The sequence below is a fragment of the Rhineura floridana genome, chromosome 6 (genome assembly GCF_030035675.1).
Source record: "Rhineura floridana isolate rRhiFlo1 chromosome 6, rRhiFlo1.hap2, whole genome shotgun sequence".
Taxonomy (NCBI): domain Eukaryota; kingdom Metazoa; phylum Chordata; class Lepidosauria; order Squamata; family Rhineuridae; genus Rhineura; species Rhineura floridana.
In genome coordinates this window covers 50,075,208-50,099,536 of record NC_084485.1, presented here as the reverse complement: position 1 = coordinate 50,099,536, position 24,329 = coordinate 50,075,208, and the positions used below count along the sequence as shown (strand labels likewise).

Sequence of the window (24,329 nt, the reverse complement as noted above, 5' to 3'; positions counted from 1 at the left end):
TCCTTGCGGTTTAAGAATGTACCTATAGCCCACAGACATTTCTATCAAACTTTAAAAAGCAGGGAAATTGGGCAGCTATAGTGAATGCACCAGGGGAGCAGGAGACCTGAACTCCTCTCTGAGATATTGTACTGCCCTACAAAGTTGTCATAATGCAAGCACAATTTGGGTTGGTCTTTCACAGTCCAATCCACTTGCTTGTGTAGCTTGGAAGAATTTGGTAACATGCCTCTGAGCATATGGTGAGTGGTGGCAACACCTGTAATCAACCCAAATAATAGAAAGAAGATATGTCCTGTGCTGATCTTGTTTTAGCCGGGAGGAAGCAACATTATTAAGACAGTTGATATAGTTCAGATGGTCACTTTAAATATGTCTGATTTACTTCGCAATTTTAGTGAAGTTTCCTATAGGAAATCATTTTCTTTTGCATTTGTTTCTATGAATATGTGAAGTACAGCAACACTTTGCAAAATTTACACTAAAAAATATAATTGTGGAATAATGGCACTGACGTTTGCAAAATAGTCTCCAGTGGACCTCAGAAGTATCTCAATTTGCACAAGATAAAACAGTGGGAGGTGAAATATATTCTAGCAAAATTCTAGGTGTGCTCTATATTTTTAATTGATCGTAAACACCTTGCCTTAAATAAAGTGGTTTAAACATAGGCTGAAAACAAGCATCCTCTTTTTTCCAACAGCTAGAGTCATAGCTGAAGTAGCAACATATTTTAATCAGTCTGATTTTACATCAAACTGCAGTTTCAGATTCAACTGTTAATGCACCCAAAATAGAAATAGAACATAACCTCCAGTTTGAAACAAAAAAGGCTGTCTTCACCATCACATGACAATGACCAATAAAAAGGCTTTGAAATTAATAAAAATACATTTGACACAGATTTCTAGGATGAATAAGGAGGGGGGAAATTTCTGGTTTAGATTCCCTGAAGAAACATTAGTAACACAGGAAAGAAGCAAAGTAAGAACACCAACAAACATACAAAAATATAATTCTCCATCTTTGGAGATGGCAAGTGTTGCCACCACTCACCATATGCTCAGAGGCACATGTTACCAAATTCTTCCAAGCTACATAGCAAGTGGATTGGACTGTGAAAGACCAACCCAAATTGTGTTTGCATTTTGACAACTTTGTAGGGCAACCCAATATCTCAGAGAGGAGGTCAGGTCTCCTGCTCCCCTGGTGCATTCACTATAGCTGCCCAATTTCCCTGCTTTTTAAAGTTTGATAGAAATATCTGTGGGCTATAGGTACATTCTTAAACCGCAAGGATTTTTGCCTATTAGTGAATATGGATTCTATTCTCTGTCTTGGATAGCAGTTGCAGTTGTACAGAGATTGAAATAAATGTGCTATAATTGTCTATCAGTGATGTAGCCATCTTGAATGTAAAGAGATCTACCTGTGTCTGGTAAACCTACTTTATGTTAAAAAAGACTGATTCCCAGTCTAGGCTGTCTTTTGTATATTAATGCGGCAGTTGTATAATTCTCCATCTAAACTTCCATTTCTGCTGTCTTGTCCTTCTGGATGACAAAACAGGCTAACTTCCCCCCCCCCCCGGAAAAATGGAAATTTGTGAGAGAAACTTGAAATATATGCAATACCTATTACTTAGATGTTACTATTTTACAATCATGAAATATATTGCATAAAAGTGGTACAACAGTGCTGTTTGGTATGTTTATGCAATTCTACAGTATAAATGTCTTAATTTTATTAAAAGAATAATTACACATATTTGACGTCTGACAATGAGTCCGAGGCAAGGATCACTGTCTTGGAGAGATTTGGACTGTCAAAATCTGAGGCAAAGTGAGTTTGTTTCAGAGCTAATGTGCCTTTTTTTTTTTACTAGCTTGGTAAATTTTTGTAACTTCCCCCAAGGTCTCCACAGATGGGGGAGACAGACAAGGTGATGAAGTTTTGTGACAATTATAGCTTACAGTCAGGGAATGACTGTACCAATCCAGAGCTCTCTGTTTACTTCCAGTCAGAGTGCTTTTGCCAGGGACACAGAAAGAACAGAGCAGAAAACAAAATGGTTGTTTTTAAAAGCTTCAAATACAGCTCTTATTCATAACCCCTCTACCTGTCCTGCTGAAATCTTGCAGAGAACCTGCCTAGGGGCGATGTTACATTGTATGTCATGTTTATTTAAATTGCCCTTCCCTGTGGTTTTGTGGGGTTTAACCTTTTTTAAAATTATCACTTATATTCAAGTTTAAAAAGTAGTAATATTAATCAGCATTTTCCCCAAGTAGCATGCCATCAGGTGGGCTGTAGCGCCACCTAGTGTCTGAAGGCAGGAATGCACAGGAGTCAAGACTTGAGCTGCTCCTTCCAGTTCCTACTCCTGTGCATTCCTGCCTTCATCTAAGGCACTTCTCTCCAGCCTAAGCCCTGCTAATTCCTTGTTCTCTGTGAGTGTCAGTTTGTCAGTTGTGTGGAGGTCTGTGAGTGAGTCTTGTGTTTTGTTTAAGTGAGGCTTGTGTATGTGTGACTGTTTCTGTGTGTCTTGGTAGGAGTTTTTTATTCCCTTTCCTCCAGTGGGGCTTGTGGCTGTGGCCCTGGAGGTTTTTTTGCCTCATCTCCCTTTCCTCCAGTGGAGTTTTTCTTTCTTTCCCTTAGCCCCTTTACCTCTTGCTGCCCCTTTACCTCTTGCTGCCCCTTCATGCTTTCTCCAGGGTTTGTGGCTGCGGCTGTGGAGTTTTTTTTATCCCACAGCCCCTTCTTCTTTTGTGGGGCTTCTCTCCTTCTCTGTAGGGCTCATGGCTCTGTGGCCCCAGAGTTTTTCCTCAATGTTTTTTGGCAGGGGATCTGCAACTGTGGCTCCCTGTCAGTGGCTCTGGTTTCCTACTCCCCACTGACTCAGAGCTCACTGTGTAGGTGCTGACGGGCCTTCCCATTATCTGTGGCGGTGGCTCCTAGCTTTTGATGTTTGTGGCTGCAGTTGTGGCTGGCCTTCTGTTCTTCTTTCACTGCCTGTTCCTGTTCACCTTGCCCTTGGTCACTTTTCTTTCTCAGATTGGAGAGAAGTGCCTTGGACAAAGGCAGGCATGCACTGGAGTGAGGACCAGAAGAAGCAGCTCAAGTTTTGACTCTTGTGCATTCCTGCCTTTGGACACTAGGCGGCACTACAGCCCATCTGACGGCATGATATCTGGGAAAACTACCTTTAAGGTGAGACCAGTGGTACATTCTAGAGGGGGATAGTCCCTGGCTGCTCTATCCCTCCGTGTGGCTATGCCAGCATGCAAGTGTACTGCACGCATACACCTACCTAACAAAGATGGTGGCAGGGGCATCTACCCCAGACCACAAAGCACACCCCACACCCCAATATAGGTATAGGTAGCGGAGTGGGAAATTTTTATTAGAAGAAGCAGATGGTAACCTCCTAATAAAAAGTACATCTCTTGTATTTGAATAATTTCTTATTAAGTGATTATACTGCATGTAATCATATTGTTGCCATAGACTGAAAGAACACATTAAATAATTTTCATCGCTATGACAAACCTGAGATATGTGGACTTAATTTTAGTGTAAACCATTTTCCAAATCTTTATAACAGATTTGATTTTCAGTGAAATATATCCTCTATAGTACCACGGAAGGTATTTAATAGGGAAGCCAAACAGCCTTAATCTTTAGCAAAGCTTTTTAATATTTTCTAAGAACAACAATATATAGAGTCATAATGTGTCATAAGAAACAGCAATATTTTGTAATGATAATCTACCTTTCTTTTTTAAGGTTGTCATTGAACATTATTGCTTAAAATATGCAATATTTTGTCATATTACTAAATCTTTTGAAACTTGCATCTTAAGTGATAACTTTGATACTCTTATTTTTAAAACATTTCAAACAGTAGGAATAAATGATCAGTTCTCCCAATGGAGCAATGTAGAAAGTGAGTCTCCCAAGGAGCAGTATTGGGACCTGCGCTTTTAAACTTGTTCATAAATAGAGTTAGGGATGAGCAGTAAGGTAGTCAAGTTTGCTGATGATACGAAATGGTTCAAGGTGGTTAAACAAGAGGGGATTGTGAAGAGCTCTAAAAGGATCTCTCTACACTGGATGAATAGAAAGTAAAATGGCAAATGCAATTCAGTGTAAACAAGTGTAAAATGATGTACAAAATATCTAAATTTCACATATATACTCATGGGGTCTGAACTGATATTGACTGGCCAGGAATGAGACCTTGGTGTCATAGTGGGTAGCTTGAAGAAGATATCAAGCCACAGGTGTGGCAGCTGTGAAAAAGGCTGTATGCCTTTGAATATCAGTTGCTGGGAATTGCAGGTGGAAAGAGTGCTGTTATGCTCAGGTTCTGCATGTGGGCATCTGGTTGGCTATTGTGAGAACAGAGTGCTGGACTAGAAGGACTTTTGGCGAGATCCAGCATGGCTCTTCTCATTCTGAAAGAGATATATTTCATAAGGTTTGTAATTTTTTTGCCATTTCAGGCCAGGGGGTACAGTTCCCCCCTTTCAAGGATTTCCACCCACCGTATTCTGGCCTTCAACTTTTTAGTTCCTGACTTGTAACTCAAGTGTAGGTTGGGTGATAAGTTTGAGCAGCCAAGCTTCTAATGTTGCAGGTTTTTGTGCTATATTGAACTTCAAGAGAGAAAAAGTGAAGTAGAGGTCAAGCTATAAATATGTGAAGAAATCTAGTGAATGTATATAGGTCTCAGAGGCTACCTAATGGGAACTAGGAAATTCTTAGACCTAAACCAAAGGCTGTAACATAGCCCCACACATGTAGGGGCATTCTCATTATCTTCTGTGGTAGAGTGCTTTACATGTAGCAGAACAATGAACAATGTCTTTGTTCTTGTTGCGGATACTCAGCATTAAGAAATAATTAAAGTAATGATACTCAAGTGGTATTTGCTCAGTGTGAATATAAAATGTTGCAAGCATCAATTAGTTGACATGTTTATTTACGATAGGTCACACTCTTTGTTTTAATGCTAGTAACTAAGTGAACTATATTTTTCTGTTAGATTTTTCTACATCTGAAAATACAGTGAATGAGATCTTTTTAATTGTGTTTCAATTTGGTCTGTCAACATATTAAAACAATTCTCTTCTCTCCGTTGACTTCTCCCCCTCTCCTAGGACTGGCAGCCTCCATTTGCATGTGATGTTGATAAACTTCATTTTACTCCACGAATCCAAAGGCTGAATGAGTTGGAGGTAATGAATTAAACTAATGTAGATTATTTTGCAGTGGGTACCTAAACTTGTGTTGAGAAATATGCAGTGTTTTTAAATTAAAAGTCTATTTTCCAGACATACTTTTTAGCAGGGCTTTGGAGTCAGAGTCGTGGAGTCAGAGTCGGAGTTGGGAGCAATTTTGGGTGGAGCTGGAGTCGGTAGAAATGTACCGATTCTGACTCCGACTCCTTCATAAATGGCAAATGTATATTAACTAGTAATAACAAATTTACTGTAGTAAAATGGTAGCACAAGGCATTTCATCACCACCACGTGAATCCAGAGCTTGGAAAAGTTACTTTTTTAAACTACAACTCCCATCAGCCCCAGGGATTGGGCTCGTAGGAGTTGTAGTTCAAAAAAGTAACTTTTCCAAGCTCTGGCTTCACGTGGTGGTGATGAAATGCCTTGTGCTACCATTTTACTACAGTAGATGTGTTATTACTAGTTAATATACATTTGCCATTTATGAAGAAGTCGGAGTCGGACAGTAGAAAAATAGAGGAGTCAGAGTCGGAGTTGAAGGTCTGGCGTACTGACTCCACAGCCCTGCTTTTTAGATTTCGTGTATATAAACAGGAAATTCAAATTATAATTAGAGCGGCTGAACTGAATAAATAAACTTGAACTATATCCTGGAATACAAAGTCTTAAAATTAGTGATGGACAAGTGTAAGCCCATGGATATTCTAAAATGTTTCTTTTCTTCACAACACAGAAGTATGATGGTCAACTGGTTGTTCCATTGAGCAGATCTTGACAAATGCATCTTGCCATCAGAGCCCAGATTTCTTTATGTGTTCACCTTTCTAGTTGCTATGGGTTGCTATGATAGTATGTTCTCTGGCTAAAAAGTCTGCACTTCCCCCATGCAATCCCTGCACAGTGAGATCTGTGCTCCTCCAGAATTTGTGTCTGTGTGTGCCCCTGCATTTTTTTCTGGTGCGGAAAGGGAAGGCATGACCAGTCAGGTGGTTCGGCATCTGCTGGATGTGAGTTTGCACCTGTTCTTGGAATGTGGTGCTTAGCCTCCATTCTGCTGTGGCCTATTCGTCTAGATGGAGGAGTTCTATGGTTCTCCCTCAACAGCTGAGTGGTTGTGTGAGGAACTGATTAAGGCATAATTCCAATTGGAAAGCCTCAACTGCTGGCACTCAGTCTGGTTTCTCATACATTTTGACTTTTTTACAAAATCTTTAAGACCCCATATTTTTCTGATCAATATTTAGTTTCCCAGAGTATTGATGTATTTATTTATTATTTTGTTTAGGTATTTTTATACTGCCTTTCATGCAGCATCCCAAGGCAATGTACAAAGGTATAAACAAATTAAACAATTTAAGTCAGTAAAAACCCATCCACAAAACAAATTAAAACGTGATAACATACTCTGGAATCAAACACCAGCAAATGCCTGGGAGCCCAAGTGTGTCTTCATGAAGTGCTGAAACATAATGGTTGTTGTTGGTGCATGTCTTAGCTGAAGAGGGAGATGGTTCCATAGGGAAGGTGTTGCTACAGAGAAGGCCCTCTTCCTGGTTATTGCCAAATGCACTTCTCTAAAGTACAGCACACCAAGAGGGCCACCTCGGCTGACCTCAATGAATGAGATAGTATCCTAAAATAGTATCCACATTGTGTGTGAGACCAGAAATAGCATATGGAGAAGTGGAAAGTTTGAAATGTTGTAGATATGTGGAGAAGGAGTCCTTCACATGCACTGGAAAACCACACTGGTGGTTCATTGGGGAGAGACTTTAGGAGAAATCAACTTTATATCGCATCTTTGCTACTTTTCTCTAACTATCTTGGCCCATGACATATTTTATGTGACCTTGAGTCCCACTTACTCTTTTCCAATGGTCAAGATGTGGAGGTGCCTCAGAAGATGTTTTAAAGATGTTTTTAGTGCTTTATCTTCTGCTTGCCGCCCTGGGCTCCCTTTGAGAGGAAGGGTGGGATATAAATTTAATAAATAAAATAAATTCCTGTTGATGCATTTTCAAGATGGTGGGCCCAAACTGCTGTTTGAGGGTGTGCTGACAGTTTTCAAAACTGTTTAAACTTGTTCTGTCATTCTACAAGCTCCTTTTCACTTTGTTTGGAATCACATTCTACCCCAAATTTCAGATGATTATTATTTTTGTCATTTTAAAGAAGCAGGAGTAGTTTAAACAAATAATGTCATCTGTATTTGTGCAGAACAGTCTCATTTGGGTGGTGTAATGGTTGCTCAAAAGTACAGCAGATGCTTCCTCCATGCTGCTGCTTGCAGCACCAGAGAATGCGTGTTTCTTAGCATGAAGAGCCAGTGATCATCTTCATTTTCAGTTTCTTTGTTGAATAATCAAAATGGATAGGAGACTATTAAATTGGTACTTAAAAATGATAACTAAGCTAAGCTGTGTAATAAATCCACACTGTGTTTGAACAGGCTCAAACCCGGGTAAAACTGAATTTTCTGGACCAGATTGCAAAGTTCTGGGAACTTCAAGGATGCATGCTGAAAATTCCGCATGTGGAAAGGAAGATCTTGGATTTGTTCCAGCTTAATAGGGTAAGTTAGGGTTGCCATAAGTTGGAATCGACTTGAAGGCAGTCCAGTAGGGTAAGTTTCATGTTTTTAGGCTGAAGTCATGTTTCTTTTCACTAGTAAGCACGTTATTGTAGACTTGTTTAGTCCTGAAGGCCTTTGAGTTGATAAATATTTTAGAATTTAGCATCTAGACAAATAGGGCATAGGTAGTTGTATTGATTAATTAAATGTTTGCTTTTGTCTGGCATGCTAAATCATTGTGTTAAAGTGATATCTTTATCTGAATGTGTGACATTTATTTATAAAATATCACCTGTGCATTGAAGCAAAACAGTTTCTTTTTCTGAATGATGTTTGTCAGAAATGACCTTCTAAGTGCATAGATTTTTATGTGCAGGCCTTTTCTTTTTCAGCTAGTTGCAGAAGAAGGTGGATTTGACTTGGTCTGTAAAGACAGAAAATGGACTAAAATAGCCACCAAGATGGGGTTTGCTCCTGGCAAAGCTGTGGGTTCACATATTCGTGCTCATTATGAACGCATTCTTTATCCATACAACTTATTCCAGAGTGGAGCTAGTCTACTGGTGAGTTCTGATTACTTTGCAGAGATTGTGAACTTTTAACAAATGGACTCTTTTTCCACTGTATGAAAGAGTTCTCAAATTTTTCAACTTTGCTTTTTATTTTTTATTTTCGAGGGTGAATGCTTTAGGAATCCCAAAAGAAAACTTAATACAGCAGAGTCATGAAAAAGTTTATTTAATTTTTGAAGATTTCACTGAACCCAAAGACACAGCCTGTTGTATATTTTCTGTTTTTCGTATTTTTATCCCCTTTATTAAGACGTTGGCATTTATAATGGCTGTTCTTGCCTAGAAGAAAGGAAGTGGTTTGGATCACTTTGCTTCTTCCTTAAAATCTTAAGATAGTTGGGTTTTGAACCATATCTGAAACTGCTGCTGTCCTTGAGGGCTCCTTGCAGCACTTTCTACAGTTTTCATTTCAGTGTGCTAATCACCTGAGCTACATGCACTTTGAGCCTGCTTGGGTTCCTTCCTTGCTTCCATTGAATGGGAGTAATCACTTTACTTTCTTGGTCCCAAAAGTGATTAAAGTGTAGTTAGTTGTGTAGTTGGTATCTAATAAGCTAATATATCTGAAAAGATAGGTAGATTCAGGGCTGGCACCAGGCATGACTGGGTCCTTGGGCGCCTGTGCTAGACCCGCAGTGCCCGCCTGCATGACCCACCTACCTCTCCCGTTGCCTCATGTGAATGCCATGTGCACTTAGGGAAGCCTCTGCCGCCATCTTGGTTGATGGCAGGCATGCATAAATTCACAGCAACAGGAGAAGAAGGTGGTGTGTGCATGTTGGGCTTATTAAAGCCTGCGTGGTCTGTATGGGGGGGGGTGCCTGAAGCTCCCTCTCTGTGATCTGTGGCAGGGTCAGGAGTCGATGGTGCCACTGAATGGGAGCACTACCCTCCCACCCTAAGGAGGCGCCCTTCAGGGGTCCTCGGCCAGGGCCCGACCTGGCTGCCCTCTAGTGCTGGCCCTGGGTAGATTAGGCTCCAGTTAGGGCCCAAAATTGTGCTGCTTTACTAACAAGGTAGAAATATATCTGGAAAGTATAGGCTTCCTTTTATCAAAGGCCAGTTTATGAGTTTAGACCATATACAGGAACATAAGAACCATTGGTCCATCTAGTACAGTATTGCCTACGCTGCTGGTAGTGGCACTCCAGGGTTTCAAATGGGACATTCCCAGCCCTACATGGAGATGCTGGGGACTGAACCCGAGATCTTCTGCACGCAAAGCAGATGTTCTCTTAAGAGTAATAGCTCTTTTATGGCCAGGAGCCAGTTACATGTGCACTGGTTACATCCAGATTAGACTACTATTTAGAGTTGCCTTTGAAGATAGTCTGGAAACACCTGTTTGTGGGCACTAGGTTGCTTGATTATATCATACCAATTTTGCATTGGTTGTCTTGGTTAACTTGGTCATTTCTGGGCTAAGTGTTGGTACTGACTTTTAAAGTACTGTCTAGCTTGGGACCAGGTTATTTGACCATATAGACCCATATGAACCTGCCTTGACGTTAAGATTGGCCTCCAAGATGCTGCTGTCGGGTCCACCACTCAGGTTGTCAGGTCTCAAGCACTTGGCCTATTTAGTGGTGACCCCACACTTGTAGAATTCCTTCCCCCTAGAACAGAAGTGGGGAACTTTGGCTCTTCAGATGTTGCTGAACTACAACTCTCATCAGCCCCAGTAAACGTGGCCAATGGGAGTTGTAGTTCAGCAACATCTGGAGGGCCAAAGGTTCCCCACACCTGCCTTAGAACTCTGCTTAGTTCCTGCTCTTATGATCTATAAGTGAGTCCTAGTATTTTTTAATTTTGTCAAGCTTTTTATTTTTTTACTGACTTCTTGTTTGGTACTATTTTTTAATCTGTATTTTATCTGATGCTGTTATCAGTTGGTTTGTGTTAACATTTTTGTTGCAAGCCCTAAAAACGGTAGAAATATATCAGATAAATAAATTAACAGAATGGGATGAGCTTCATGATGCAGGGTGATGCAGACCCAATCAAACTCTTTTTAAAAATAAAGTGAGAATCACAGTTAAAGAAATTTATTTTTCAACAAATACAGAGGTTTTAAATATTTACAGGCAATTTCTCTGGAAATTTCTATCTAAATAATTGAGGAATGCATTTGGAGTTAAAAGATAGTTCCAAAGAATACATATATTAGGCTTTGTAAGTTTACTTTTAAGGACTAGTTTGGTATGATAAACAGCATTTCTACTTTGAAAAGTGAGAGAAGTTGGATCTTTGTCTGTATATATTGTCTGTCTACTCTCTCTTCTTACTTTACTTCTTTCCCTTTATATGATTCTTTTATATCTACATTTTTTATGTGTGCTGTTGTACCCTGAATTTAAAATATATTTTTTTAAAGAAAAGGAAACAGAAGTTGGAATAATGATTGTGTTCTGGGTTATCTTTAGCAATTGTATTGTAAATTACAAATTCAGAAGGGCAAGTAGGCTTTTTAATTAAAATCTGAAGTTGCAAAAAAGCTTCTCATTTTAGCACAAGGGTTTTTTATCTCAGTTAAATTGCTATGTTTGCATTACCTGTAGGTCTGTGTGGCGCTATGGTGCTTATTCACTGAGTTAGCTGTAGTACACAGTGAAGGCTATGGATGTATGGGGGTAATTGATGCGGCAGTCAAACCTGAACTCTAGTCATGTCTCTAATATAGGCATGTGTTCATATAGAAAGTTCATGTAGAAAGCTATTGTTTATCCTATGTTGCAATATGATGGGTCTTTTAAACTCAGTGGTCTTTGTGTCATAAGGTTACAATAGCTGTGTTTGCATCCATGTTAATGTGTGGTTTAACAAGATGTTTTGATGGCATGCAGAGAACCTCCTTACTGTGGGATGATGTAGCTGTAATAGGCCAACTGAAACCATAGCTGCTGATGGACTAAAAGCGTTGTATGAATTAACTCTTAACAAATAGATGCTTTTGTTTGTACCAAATAACCATAATGGTATGTTTAGGGTGTAAAAATAAAATTCATATTTTCTCAATTAAGCATATTTACATGTATTTTTAAAGCCCTGATTTTTTTGCTTTACATTTATCAAAATGCTAATATATAAGAACAAACGTTTTTGAATAAAAATACTTGATTTTTATGCCTTAGTGAAAAGTGATCTTACTACTATCATCAGTCACCTTTGTGTGTACATTCCTATTGTCTGTCTAGTACAAACCAGTAAATCATTACAGGTCTTCTCAATAGTCTGATGTGTTTTGCTCTAAAGGCTAAATAGTCATAGTGGCTTCTTGTGAAGAGCTGCTACTTTGGCCTCATGTAATCATGTTTTCATAGTTACTGTAATAGGATCATAAAGAAGAAGATACTTAAATTTAATCTTAAAACAGGGCTCCTCAGTGACCATGTACTATTATTGAAAATCTTGTCCTGGTTAAGGTTTCTTGATATTTCCAAAATGAAACTTGCAGTTTTTTTTAAAAAGGGCCACTTTAAAGGAAATTATTTTCAAATGGCTACTTGTGACCTCACTTCACAAGGTCACAGTTCTTTAAATTATAACTCTCCAAGCTCTCTCTTGCAATAGGCACCTGACATTTGTTCCAAACTGATGTGTTTAGTGGATGATGCAGTTCTGGAAAAGGTATGTTCAACATTTTTTAAGAAAAGACAATTCTTCCCTGTCTCTGTTCTAAGCTGTTTTAGGTGCTTCCTCTCCATCCTCCTTTGCAAAATATTTCTATATTCTGTGAACTGCATCAAGGCATTGCATGAAACGATGTGTTTTTGGTCTCATTTGCTTGCAGGATTTCAGTATGCCTTTCACTAATAGTTCTGTACACACATATTGGATTATTCTCCTGGTACGAAGATTTCTTTTATTTCCATATATAAACCTTCTGTACTGCAGACAATTGTTGTTGTTGGATGCAGAATAATTTCTTATCAATCATGATTATTATGATTCCCTGCCCTCTACTTATATCTTCATAGATTTTTGTTTGAATTCTAATCTTGCTCAGGAGAACAATTAGCGCTTTGATGAGGGTTTACAACCTGCTTTGGAATTTTGGTTTATTGGTTACGTTACGTTAATGTTTATTTATACCCCGCCTTTTGGCCAAAAGGCCCTCAAGGCAGCTTACAGAAAAAGTAAACACAAATATAAAAATACATCAATAAAGCAATACATCAATAAGCAATACATTGTACAAAAAAATAAATTAAATAGCAAATAACATTATATTAAAAAAAATATCCAGGAAAGGCATTCTGTGTCGCCTGAACTTACAACTATTTCAAGGGGCGGTACACCAGTCCGAAATGGCGACGGCCTGCGGCTCAGGCTCTTCTCGAGCTTTTGGATTCTTTTTCTGTAGAGAAAAGTCAAACACCATACCTCCTTTTTCGTGAAGTGGTTTTGTTAGGAGATTGATAATTGATCCTAGTTCTGGTTAATTAAAAGGCATGATGGTCAGGGTTAAGCAGAGAGAGATCCTTGGAATGAATCCAGACCATGGCTTTTCCCTTGCCTGGACAGCCCCATGCCACCACCCTGTGGTTTTACCTCTGCACCACATTTTGCTGCAGACAACACTTGGTAATAAGTACAGCGGTATGAGTTGCTGGGAAACATATTTAGAAGCATCACTGGCAGAAAGGTAATGATCAAAAGCTTGAGAATTATTTCTCATGGTGTCTCTGTACAATCTATAGAGAACTTGTGTCTATAGGTTTAGCACAATGGCATCCTAGTGCCAAAACACATGTGACATCATTTGTTTTTCTTTTTTTAATATCGGAAAAGCAACGTTATGTGTTGCCTCGCCCCCCCCCCCGGCAAAACTGCTGTTATTCCTGCTGAGGAAAAATACAGGTACCTTTACCTTGGCTGAATCTTTTCCCCAGCAGAACTAATAATAGCTGCGCAGGGGGTTTAGACTAGGAAAAACGTGTAGGAAGGAGAAGGAATCAGCCCACTCCTCCAGCACCATTGCTTTGAGGCACTCCTCCCCATAGTGATTTTATCAAAGTATTTTTTAAAAAGTGGGTAATTGGCTTTCTTGCATCACATCTATTTTCTCCCTTATTCTCAAAAAAGTCAGACATTACTATTGGAATAGTGCCAGACTTGGCAGGTACAAATAAATGCCAACAAAATGAAATTTATATATGTGTATTGAGTATCTGCTGATATATAACTTCTAGACAGAAGGTTTCACGGAAAAAATAGCTTTCTGTCAGCTACCTAGCTCCACTAGAAGCAGGGATATTCTTCTGGATCCTATGAAGAATCAGTGGTACATAAACAAACTGGCTTATTGAGATATATTGTCTGATGGCCTGCAGTTCCCCCATCCTAACTTCTAAAAAAAATTGGCTTTTGGCTTTTCTCCTGTTGAGAACTTACCAGAAGAGATCTTAATAAACTAAAATGTTTTTCTAAACAGATATATTCTTGGACCTAATGGGTTAAAAAAAATGGGAGGCAGGGGAATTGAAAAACGTTTACTCTTTGTTGGACCCAAATGGTGGATGAATCGTAAAGTTGGGAGGAACATCAGAGGTCATCAGGCAGTATTGGATGAAATAGTGCTAGCACAACTGGACTTTCCCCTCTCTTCCCCCTCGGTGTGTGCCTCATGCTGTCCCAAAATCTGTTCCAGAGGATTGGGGGAACCCACAGAACAGATATGGGGTGCACATGGGGGCAGGAGAGGGAGAGAACATTCTGTTGTGTAAGGATTAATCCTTATGCTGATGGAACATTCACTTTAGCACTATATTGAATACAACCAATCTAGACTAGCCCTTTGCCAGCGCAGGAAACCATTACTTTAACATTTCAGATAGGTGGCCATCCAACCTGTGCTTAAAAACTTCTTCATAATTGTAAACATGTTACTTTATTTAGAGCATTTGTACCCTGGCTCCCAGAGGGTCATATATAGAGTCAATTAAAACAAGATAGTTCCTGCCCACAGGCTAAAAGACATGACACACGTTGTGCGGCTAATGAAGTTCTTCATGTAATTGTTTACTTTATTCTTTTGTTCTGTTTCAAGAATGTAAATTGCTACTTGTGATTGTACAATGGAAAGGTTTCATCTTTTTCTGTTTACTGTTTTAGAATCTCTGTACATTTTTTTGACAAAAGGTTAATAGTTTTTAATTGTCAGAGCTAGACTTTTTTCATAGTTCTTATCTGTAAATTGCCCATATTTGCTGCATTTAGAAGAGTTGTAGCACAGTCTTTTTTCAAATCCTTTCTATTTTGTTAATCTGTTTAAAGATCTGCCACACCTTTCAGTATTAAGCTCCCAGGAAGGGTAACAAATTTGATAAAATAGATTTTAAATAGAGAGTATCAAAGTTATGCAAGTAGACTTTAGGACATGCAGTGAGACTGCATCATTCTGTCCTCCACTCTGCAACCCACCCACCCCGAGCACTCCTCAAATCTTATCCAACCGTTGGAGAAGATTTTGAGGGCAAGTTTGCAAAGTCATGGGAAAATAAAAAAGATATTTGCCTGGGCCAAGAAGAGATGAGAATACATGCCATTTGAGCCTCTTTGGGGAAAGTTTTCCAAAGGCAAGGTACAACAACCAAAAGGCCCTCTCCCCAATAGCCACCCATCTGACCCAGAATGGGACCTCCAAAGATAACCTTAATGTTTTAGTTATATTTGGTGGAAGAGATTGATCACATTTATAATATGAATATTTTCCTTTTTTTCCTAATAGCAAAACATTAATACTTGATAACTTCTTGATAAGTACTTGTGCTCTTTGCATCTTCAGCAAAACATTTAATGATCTGTGGCTAACTGAGAACTAGTGTTTGGAGTGTAGCAGTTGGACAAGGACTGAGAAAACTTAAGTTCAAATTCATGCACAGCCATGAAACTCCTGAGGGGCCTTGAGCCAGTCACTTTCCCCCCTAACCTTATCTCACAGGATTGTTGTGACAATAAATTGTTGGGGGGAAGGAACCATGTGCACTCCTCTAGGAATGAAGAGAGAGATAAACATCTAATACTTCAATGTATTCATAGCAGATTTGGTATTTCCTTCTTCCCACTGCCCAGAAAAACTCAAATATCATTATCAATAGCAACCCACAGAAATGCTTAAATTGTCAAGAACAATTTTTCAGGCCCCTTGGAGAGTACCTTGGATGTAAACGGCCACAATCTGTTTTTCTTATAACTGCTTCCATTTGTTGTCATTATTGCCAGATTGTCTGGATCTAGATTTACCTCTGCAGTTACTGCTGGAATGCCACATAGAACACAAAAAACTATGACAGATTAGCTGTTTTTCTTTTCTTTTCAAATAATTTTGCCATTCTTAAATCATTATAGAAAGTGGAGACTGGTTATCCAAATCCATCTGTAGTGAATATGGGCATGTTATTTCAGCTACTAAAAATACTTGTATTTATGTGAAGGATATGTTAGGAAATAAAGAGGAAAAATTTACTTTTGCTTGCTTTTTTAGTGTCTTCAGAAGCCAGATATTACCAGTAGCACGAAGGACAAGGAATATAAGCCCCATGATATTCCTCAAAGACAGTCTGTTCAGCCATCTGAAACTTGTCCACCTGCACGTCGAGCAAAACGCATGAGATCAGAGGTAGGATTTGACTTCTCATGTACTGATTTCTAAAAAGACCATAATTCAAACCACAAAAGCACTTTAATAAGGAATTCCTTCCCTTGTCAGAAATTAAAGCAGTTATAATATTTTCACATGAACTTTCAGGTGGAAGACTGCCTCTACTTCTGACGATCATGTGTAGTTTTATTTAGGGGCTGATGTAGACATACTCTTAATTGTGTTTAAGAGATTATGAGTGGGCTGTAGGATCACACCTCTTTCCCTTGTGAGATTGATACTTCCAGCCTTAGGTTTCAGTATATTGGCACTAACATCAACTGTGGATAAGGCTAATCAGGGTTCCCATTTAACAAAGATTCGAAACCAGGGTCTGGTTTCACTTATTATCTGAAGCTGTTGAAATCTTAAATCTTAATAATTTATACAGCATTTCTGATATGTGCAGTGGTTTAAAATCTCTTGCAGTCATCTACACAACAACTCAGTAGAATAATATAATTTCCACTTTACAGAGTAAAGGAAAGGTGAGAAATAGTGATTTGCCAGAAATCATTAGTTCGCACACAATTTAAGTCACCCTTAAAAACCAGAGGTCTTAAGCAGTGTAACTTTTTTTTGAATTCCTCTAGTTTAGTCTCCTCTAGTACAGACTTTAGTTCAGATACCTTAGATCAAGTGTAGCATCTGAGACTTACTAGCTCTCTGGACCCCCCCCCCACTTACCACTTGTCTGAATTGTTTTCTTGTAATTTTCATAGTATGCCAGCACGCATGTTTTAAAACAGATAAATCTAAATATTCTAAGATGTAGCATTAGCCTAAATTGTGTGATTACCTTCACCTTGACTTAGGTGTACACCCAGAGCTGTGCATGAGCAGTATCAGCGCATGAAACCCCTGCCTACTTCTAGCAGGGAACAAAAAGTCTCTGAATGGGAGTTCCTTATTCTTTTAGTTTAGGAATAAAATACTAAATTGGAGTGTGGGGATACTCCAGGCAAACATTCTCCAGCATTGTCATTACTGTGCAGCCATAATGGAACATCAAATGCCAGCTGTTGAGGAAGCAGCCAAAACCACCCCTTCCTTTCACTTTGGGTAATATTACTATTGTGATAAATAAGTTGTTACACTGCAGGGGGCAGACTATACCTGTGAGCACATATAAACAACTAGCTATTTCAGGAACAGTCAATTGTTGCATAGAATTAGATCATGACAGGTAATTGTGTACCAAACAAAATGTTAAAATAAATATTAAGCCTAACCACCACCCCCAACAGGCTACTAATATTAAAATTGATTTGGAAGAAACTGCGGAAACCAAAACTCACAACTTGAGACGGAGAATGGGAAGCACCCCTGCAAAACCAGAGCCAGACAGTGGTAAGTATATCAATGGGGGAAAAGTCGCAGATGTTTGCCTTTAAGTCTATTGTACTTTTAAAACAGAATCTTCCCTATGATCCAAATTGTAACTTGGCATAACAGTGTAAAACTATCCAGTATTCATTTGGATATTGTATTTGCAAAATAGAGGCAGTTTTAAAAAATGTTTATTTTAGAATATAACTTTGAATTTTATGAAGCTTATGCTCCTTTATTATAATGAGAGAAATTTTGTTTAAAATGTGACTTCGGAAAAACATGTAAATACTCTTTCACATAGGATGATGAACGCCTATTCTAAGTTTGTCTGCTGTAGCACATGCATATATGGTAAAAAAACCCCAACCCAATATTTATTTAGTACTTTTGTTTTTACTTACTTGTGGATTTAATTGATCGGTTAAAACTTACACAATTTAATCACCTAAGATTTCTTTAAGCGGGTAGTTAAATAATTCTAGATTTCTTTTAAGTGTTTTAAATTCTTTTCAATGTATTCCTATTTTGTCTCAAACACTTTAGAGTAATATTTTCTAAATGTATTTTGTATTTTGCTGAATCAGATAAAGATTCTCATGGTATAGTAAAACGGGAAGCTGTTGAAAAAAAGCAACCCATTTGGGAAACAGATAGAGAAAAACCAAAGGGACGTTCTAAGAAAAGCTTTAATGCAGTGAGTACTTTTTTGTGTGTGTGTGGCTCTATGCTGATTGCAGCAAACAATGAGCTTGAAGTTGTTAGGCAGTGGAAAAATAATTTTTTGGATTTCATATTGTGAAATACAGTGACACACTTTTTTATTCTTGGTTAATCTAGGAAATGCATTATGTGTAACAGTTTTTTGTAAAATGCTGGTCCAACTGAGGTTCCACTATTACATCATTCGTTTAGACTGAGATCTCAGTCTTGGCACTCAGCTGTCCAGTAGACCCATTTCAAATTTCTTTTGCATTTTGTATCACAGGTTCCATTTTGCTGTTTAATGTGAAAGCTTCTTTTTTTAAAAAGATGAGATGCTGGAATCTTTACAACTGTTGCTGAGTAGATCCTATATGTATCTTTTGCTCCTAAGAAGGGTGGGATAATTTTTTTTATGGTGGCGTACCAGATATTCTTTACTTTTAGTTTTTTCATCCAAAGCCTGACTGGGCAGCAGTGGAGTTTAATGGAGTGGCAAGGTCACCATCATATCCACAGCCCTGCCATTCACACTATCCAGGGTGGAAGGTGGGGATGCAAACAAATCGCACCAGCCTGGAATTGGCAAAGTAGTTGGGACAATTGGACTGGGGACAATGGCATTATGTGACAGCAATGAAGTCCTATGCCGGTTCAGCCTCTGCTCTGGAATACCCTGTTTTGAGGCTTTCTATGGGGTGCTGCCAGCTGGAATCCCGCCAGCAGCGCTTCTGGTTGCACATTCAGTGGGAGGTTTGTAGAGCTCCACATCAGTACAGAGGGCATTTGGATTGCAGTTCTCATAGCTTGATACTCATTTATATGTATTTATATCAAAACAAAACTAAAGTGTGTTTCTGCATAAATATTGCATGTTTACATCATATCTATCCATCAGGGGGTTTCTTACCATGAATCGTGCACAACAATAAATAAGATAATGTTGGGACTAATACCCTCCCCCTCACTTTGGCAATTTTGTTTTACAGGTGGATTTGTATGTGTGTCTCTTATGTGGTAGTGGTAATGACGAGGATCGTCTGCTCCTATGTGATGGCTGTGATGACAGTTATCATACCTTTTGCTTAATACCACCTCTTCATGATGTTCCCAAAGGGGATTGGAGATGCCCCCAATGCCTAGCTCAGGTAATAAGAAAATACAGATGAATTTCTTTCCCTAGGCCTCACAAATATAAAATTCAGCACCCAAAGTATATCAATATATATTTAAAAAATGCCTATTTTTCTTCACTGTCCTACCTTGGAGGTCACTACATTTTCTCCCTCTCATCCTCCCCCTACCCTAGTGTGCGATTACGCATTGCCTTCTCTTCAGTATAAGAGTTTTGTTTAGGCTCAACGTACCGTCAGAGCCCCAGAACCCCTGTTATTTAATGAGGGGTTCAGGTGAGTCTTTTATTCCTGCAGGAGTAAGTTCAAGATTTTACTCCTCCAGGAGTAAGTTCAAGATTCTTCTCATCATAGGACACCCACATGTATCAAGTACTGTGTTTGTCTGCCCCTTTCTAGTCATAGAATCCCTCACAATGCTGTCTTGTATTTATGGAGTTAACAGCAGTCTTATTTTCAGCAGCTTTCCCACTCACCTTGTAAGCAGTTCCCTCTTCAAAGTTAATTTAAGGGTCTGGGGCGGTATGCTACTAACTCATTCTGCAACAATTTCCATTTGTGCAGTGGAACATCCTCCCTCCTGTTCCCGTGTGAACCTTGTGCTCTCTCCAGATCAGCTCCAGAGGGTTGGGAAAACCCCAGAACAGATTTAGGGGGCATGCTGTGGGAGGAGAGTGGGGAAAGTTCTGTTGCACAAGCAGAAATCCTTGTGCTGATGGAATGAGTTGGTGGGATACCACCCCTGGTATGTTACAGTGCCCTCCTACTGTTCTCTTCCAAAGTCAGTTAACTCTTGGTCTCTCCCTTACCCAGCTACATCCTCCCCTTATATACTAGAAGGAGAGAACTGAGCATGCACACACCTCATTTGGTGTTTCCTCACACTTGGCTTTATAAGTGATCTGTTTCACCTCTGTGGGTGTCAGTCTGTCCACTGCCACCATGTTGCTCATGATTGGCACATCATCTAATTAGTCTTGGTTTTTTTATACATGTTCCATGGGGACCTTCAGCTTGGGTCATTAGCTGTGAATGACTTAACCCCATGATCAAGGATTGATGATAAATTCCCACAGGCAGCCCTGCGTCCCCAAATGATCATTCTCCCCAACAACTTGTACTCATTTGGAGAAGAAGGTGGTGGGGCTTTTGGAGAGAGTATAAAAGCAGGTCCCACTTTAGTACCATCTGTACCTGCGGTTCTTCGTTTCCATCTGTGCGCTGTAACCAGCAGTCTCTTCCAACATATTGTAAAATTGGAGCCATGCTAGTCTATCTTGTCATATGTTTGAGAAGTGTTTGCTTTATGTATGGTATTTGTTTCTCTGTTAAATCAATGCTATATTTTAATTACACAGGAGTGTAATAAACCACAAGAAGCATTTGGTTTTGAACAGGCAGCACGAGACTACACACTTCGCACATTTGGAGAAATGGCAGATGCCTTCAAGTCAGATTATTTTAATATGCCAGTTCATGTATGTTTACACTTCTAATGAATTTATTTCTTGGGTTTCATTATTTGGGTTAATTAAAATATACTCTTGTGGTGTTATCTAGAAAAAAAATTGAGAACTCCTTAGTTATGAGTTTGAAATGGGGATGGGAAACTAAATGCTAATGGTTTTTATCTCATACCTATAAAGTGGATGGTGGTGGTATTATTTTCCATAGAAGGACTGCCATCAAGCGGGTTATAGCTCCACCTATCGTCTGAAGGCAAGAATGTTTTTGAAGTCAAGACTAGGGGCGTCAGGCCCCTCCCACTCTCCAGTTCATTCTTGCCTTCGTCCGTGCAAGTTGGATATATAGCTTGCGTCTAGATAAGTTTTTGTGTATTTGTGTGACAGGGTGTGGAGGTTTTGTGTGTGTATTCCACGTTATTTCCTTCCCTCTGTCTTTTACTTTAGAGTCTGTGGGACTGACTGTACTTTGTTTGTCTTTGTACTTAAGGGGGGTCCCCTTTTTGTCTATTTTTTTCGCTTAGTCCCTAGCTATTTACTGGGAGACCGCGGCTGCGGTTCTCCCTTCCTAAGGCAGCGGACGCAGCCTTGTTATGGGAGCTTGCGGCTGCAGCTCCCTGCCTAGCCAAATGGCGATTCTGGGAGACCGCGGCTGCGGTTCTCCCTTCCTCAGTCGGCGTATGCAGACTTACTCCAGGAGCTTGCGGCTGCAGCTCCCTGCCTAGCCGAACGGTGATTCTGGGAGACAGCGGCTGTGGTTCTCCCTTCCCCAGCCGGCGGACGCAGACTTAATCTAGGAGCTTGCGGCTGCAGCTCTCTGCCTTGCGCCGCCACTCTTTTTTCAACTCGCCGCCTATTTTCGCGGCAGCTCCCTTAGTTTTTTCTCCAGAGCCTGTGGCTGCGTCTCTTTCTACTTTCAGTGTCCCTTTCTGGTTGGGCTGCCCCGCCTCCCCCGGCTCGTTCTGTGGCATTTTAAATCTCGCCACGACTGCCTTCGGAGCCTGCGGCTGCGGCTCCTTATTCCCCTCACTTGCTGAGTCTGTCCCGCGGCTGTAGAGATCTGGCTCGCTCTCTAAGCCGTGACTGCGCTTCTCAGCCCCGCGGCTCCAGAGCGTTTTTTGAGGCCGTTTTTTGAGCTCGCTGGTGCTCCCCTGTGACTGCCATTGCTTCTTCATCGCCCCAAGCCTTTCTGATTGGCCAATTTTCCCGCTCTTTTCGCGGGCGCCATTTTGTTCCTCCCCCTCGTTTCCCGCCCTTTCTGTTTGGTCCTTTCCATAGTAAACAATTCTGTTCTAGGCCTTTTCTGTCAGTTTCTGCCTTTTCTGTCAGTTTCTGTGTGTATGCTGCAGAGCAGAACCTCTATAATCCTGCTATAAGTTCTTCAACACAAACTGCTGCCTGAAGCTGACTATTGAAGCTGTTTCATGTATCCAGCCTAGTTGGAACTGTGCATTCTGCCCCATCCGTGGCCGTGTGCAAAGCCTGTTTGGAACTGTGCATTCTGCCCCATCGGTGGCCGTGTACCAAGGCTGTTTGAAATTGTACATTCTGCGTATACTCAGGCTGTCTGGAACTGTACATTCTGCCCCATCCGTGGCCGTGTACCAAGGCTATTCGATCTGTACATTCCGCCCCATCCGTGGCCGTGTACCAAGGCTGTTGATACTGTACATTCTGCCCCATCCGTGGCCGTGTACCAACGCTGTTGAAATGGTACATTCTGCCCCATCCGTGGCCGTGTACTTAGCCATCTGAGCCGGTGCATTCTGCCCCATCCGTGGCCGTGTACTGAGCCTGTTCGGGTCTGTACATTCTGCCCCATCCGTGGCCGTGTACTGAACCCCCTAGAAAATATATGATGGTGGAACAGCCAGCGACAACTCAGGCAACCAAGCCGAAACAATCTAAGGCGGCCAAGCATAAGCACACCAAAGCGGTTGCCAAAACTAAACATCTATCCAGCCACAGCACAACCAAGCAGCCACGCTACGTCTCTGTTCCGGTTTCTGAGGGGGCGGGCCAGGAACAGTTAACGAATCTCTTTCACTCTCCGACTGCATCCTCCTCCGAGGAGGACTTTGCTGGGTTTCCTGACCAACCAGCAGCCAGCCACCCTCCTCCCATATTACCACCTAGGGCTTATTCATCTTCACAGCCTGCTGAGCTGTCCATAATGTCGCCTCTACAAGTGCAACCATCTACTTCACCGGGGCTGCAGCTGTCTCATGAGTTCATATCACAACTACAAGACATGCTGTCGTTCTTCACTGAAACACAGTCACCGTCACAAGTCCCCGCCATTCCTCAGCGCAGTGTGGACCACTATGTACGCAATGAGGCAGATCCATCATGCTCTCCAAATCCTTTTGACATTGCCAGGGGCAGGTTTTTTGATGACGTTTCTTGTGGGGAGGAGTCACCATTTGCTGTGCAAGCCGAAGGAGACGAGTGGAGTGATCATTCGGAACATGAGGAGAATACATCTTATCGCCTGTTTGATGCCTTAGATTATCAGCCCCTTGCTCGCAGAGTATTGAACACCCTTGGTCTCCAATCTACACAACCTGCAGCTGCCACTCCCGCTATTAAAGGGGCCAGGGTCTTGAAATCCCCCACACCAGCAGAGCACTACCTTCCTGTGCCAGATCCTATTGCTAAACTGGCCAAGGACAAATGGTCTCATCCATTACAAACACGCCGTTTTAACGCCCTTGCGGACAGACTTTACTCTTTGGCTCCGGACTTTACAAGCAGACTGGCCGTCCCTGGCATAGACAAGCCGATCTCCAGTCTAGTTTCTAGATCCCTTTTGCCGAGGGAAGGAGATTCACATTTAAAGGACGCCACTGAGCGGAGGCTGGACTTTGCCTTACGCAAGAATCATGAGGCCACCGCTTTCTCCATGCGAGCCTCTGCATCAGCTTCCATCTTTTCCAGGGCAGCGATGATGTGGTTGGATGACCTCTTAGATGATCCTAATCCCGATCCTGTCTCTCTGAGGAGGTCACTGATGAAATTGCGCAAGACAGCGGCTTTTGTGGCTGATGCCACCTTGGACGCAAATCAGCTGGGAGCAAGAGCTATGGCAGCTCAGGTAGCCGCTCGGTGGACCCTCTGGTTTCGTCACTGGCAAGCGGACTCTACAGCCAGGGTTAATTTATCAAGGGCACCTTATTCCGGCTCATTACTCTTTGGCGAGGAAGCCCTAAAGGCAGTGCTTGTTGACCCCAAGGATGCTCGAAAGCCTGTCTTGGCCACTGTCAGGAACGTTGATCGCAGGCCTTTCAGACGTTTCACCTCATACCGCACATCCCAGCCCTTTCGAGGAACGCGGCCTGGGGACGAGGCTGCGATTTCCAAACCTATGATTTCCGTCCCTCCAGGGGAGTCTGGAACAGATGTTTCCCAGGCAGAGGTCAGTACCAGGGGCGCAGAGGTACCTCAACGTCCTCATATCAGGGAGGGTCTCGCCAGCACAGACAGTAGTGATGCGATACCAGTTGGGGGCAGACTGCTTCTGTTTGGAGACCATTGGCTGTGTCTGACTCAGGTCGCCTGGATCAGAGATCTTTTTCGTTATGGCTATGCACTAGAGTTTTCGGCAATCCCTCCGGACAGATTTCATCCCTCCCCTTGTCCCAGGGCACCATCCAGGCACTGCATCATGCAG

The 24,329-nt window shown here is 41.0% G+C and overlaps 1 protein-coding gene across 2 annotated transcripts in view; it reads left to right on the top strand.

The window, feature by feature from the left end:
- The window catches only part of KDM5B (lysine demethylase 5B), a 97,762-nt gene that overhangs the window by 14,359 nt on the left and 59,074 nt on the right, over nucleotides 1–24,329 (top strand). For both annotated transcript variants that reach the window (XM_061631780.1, XM_061631781.1), the window contains exons 2-10: nucleotides 5,163–5,240; nucleotides 7,696–7,818; nucleotides 8,211–8,381; nucleotides 11,961–12,017; nucleotides 15,877–16,011; nucleotides 17,280–17,382; nucleotides 17,949–18,058; nucleotides 19,053–19,211; nucleotides 20,555–20,674. In XM_061631780.1, coding sequence (XP_061487764.1) covers nucleotides 5,163–5,240; nucleotides 7,696–7,818; nucleotides 8,211–8,381; nucleotides 11,961–12,017; nucleotides 15,877–16,011; nucleotides 17,280–17,382; nucleotides 17,949–18,058; nucleotides 19,053–19,211; nucleotides 20,555–20,674 — 1,056 coding nt within the window. The remainder of the gene's footprint in view (nucleotides 1–5,162; nucleotides 5,241–7,695; nucleotides 7,819–8,210; nucleotides 8,382–11,960; nucleotides 12,018–15,876; nucleotides 16,012–17,279; nucleotides 17,383–17,948; nucleotides 18,059–19,052; nucleotides 19,212–20,554; nucleotides 20,675–24,329) is intronic.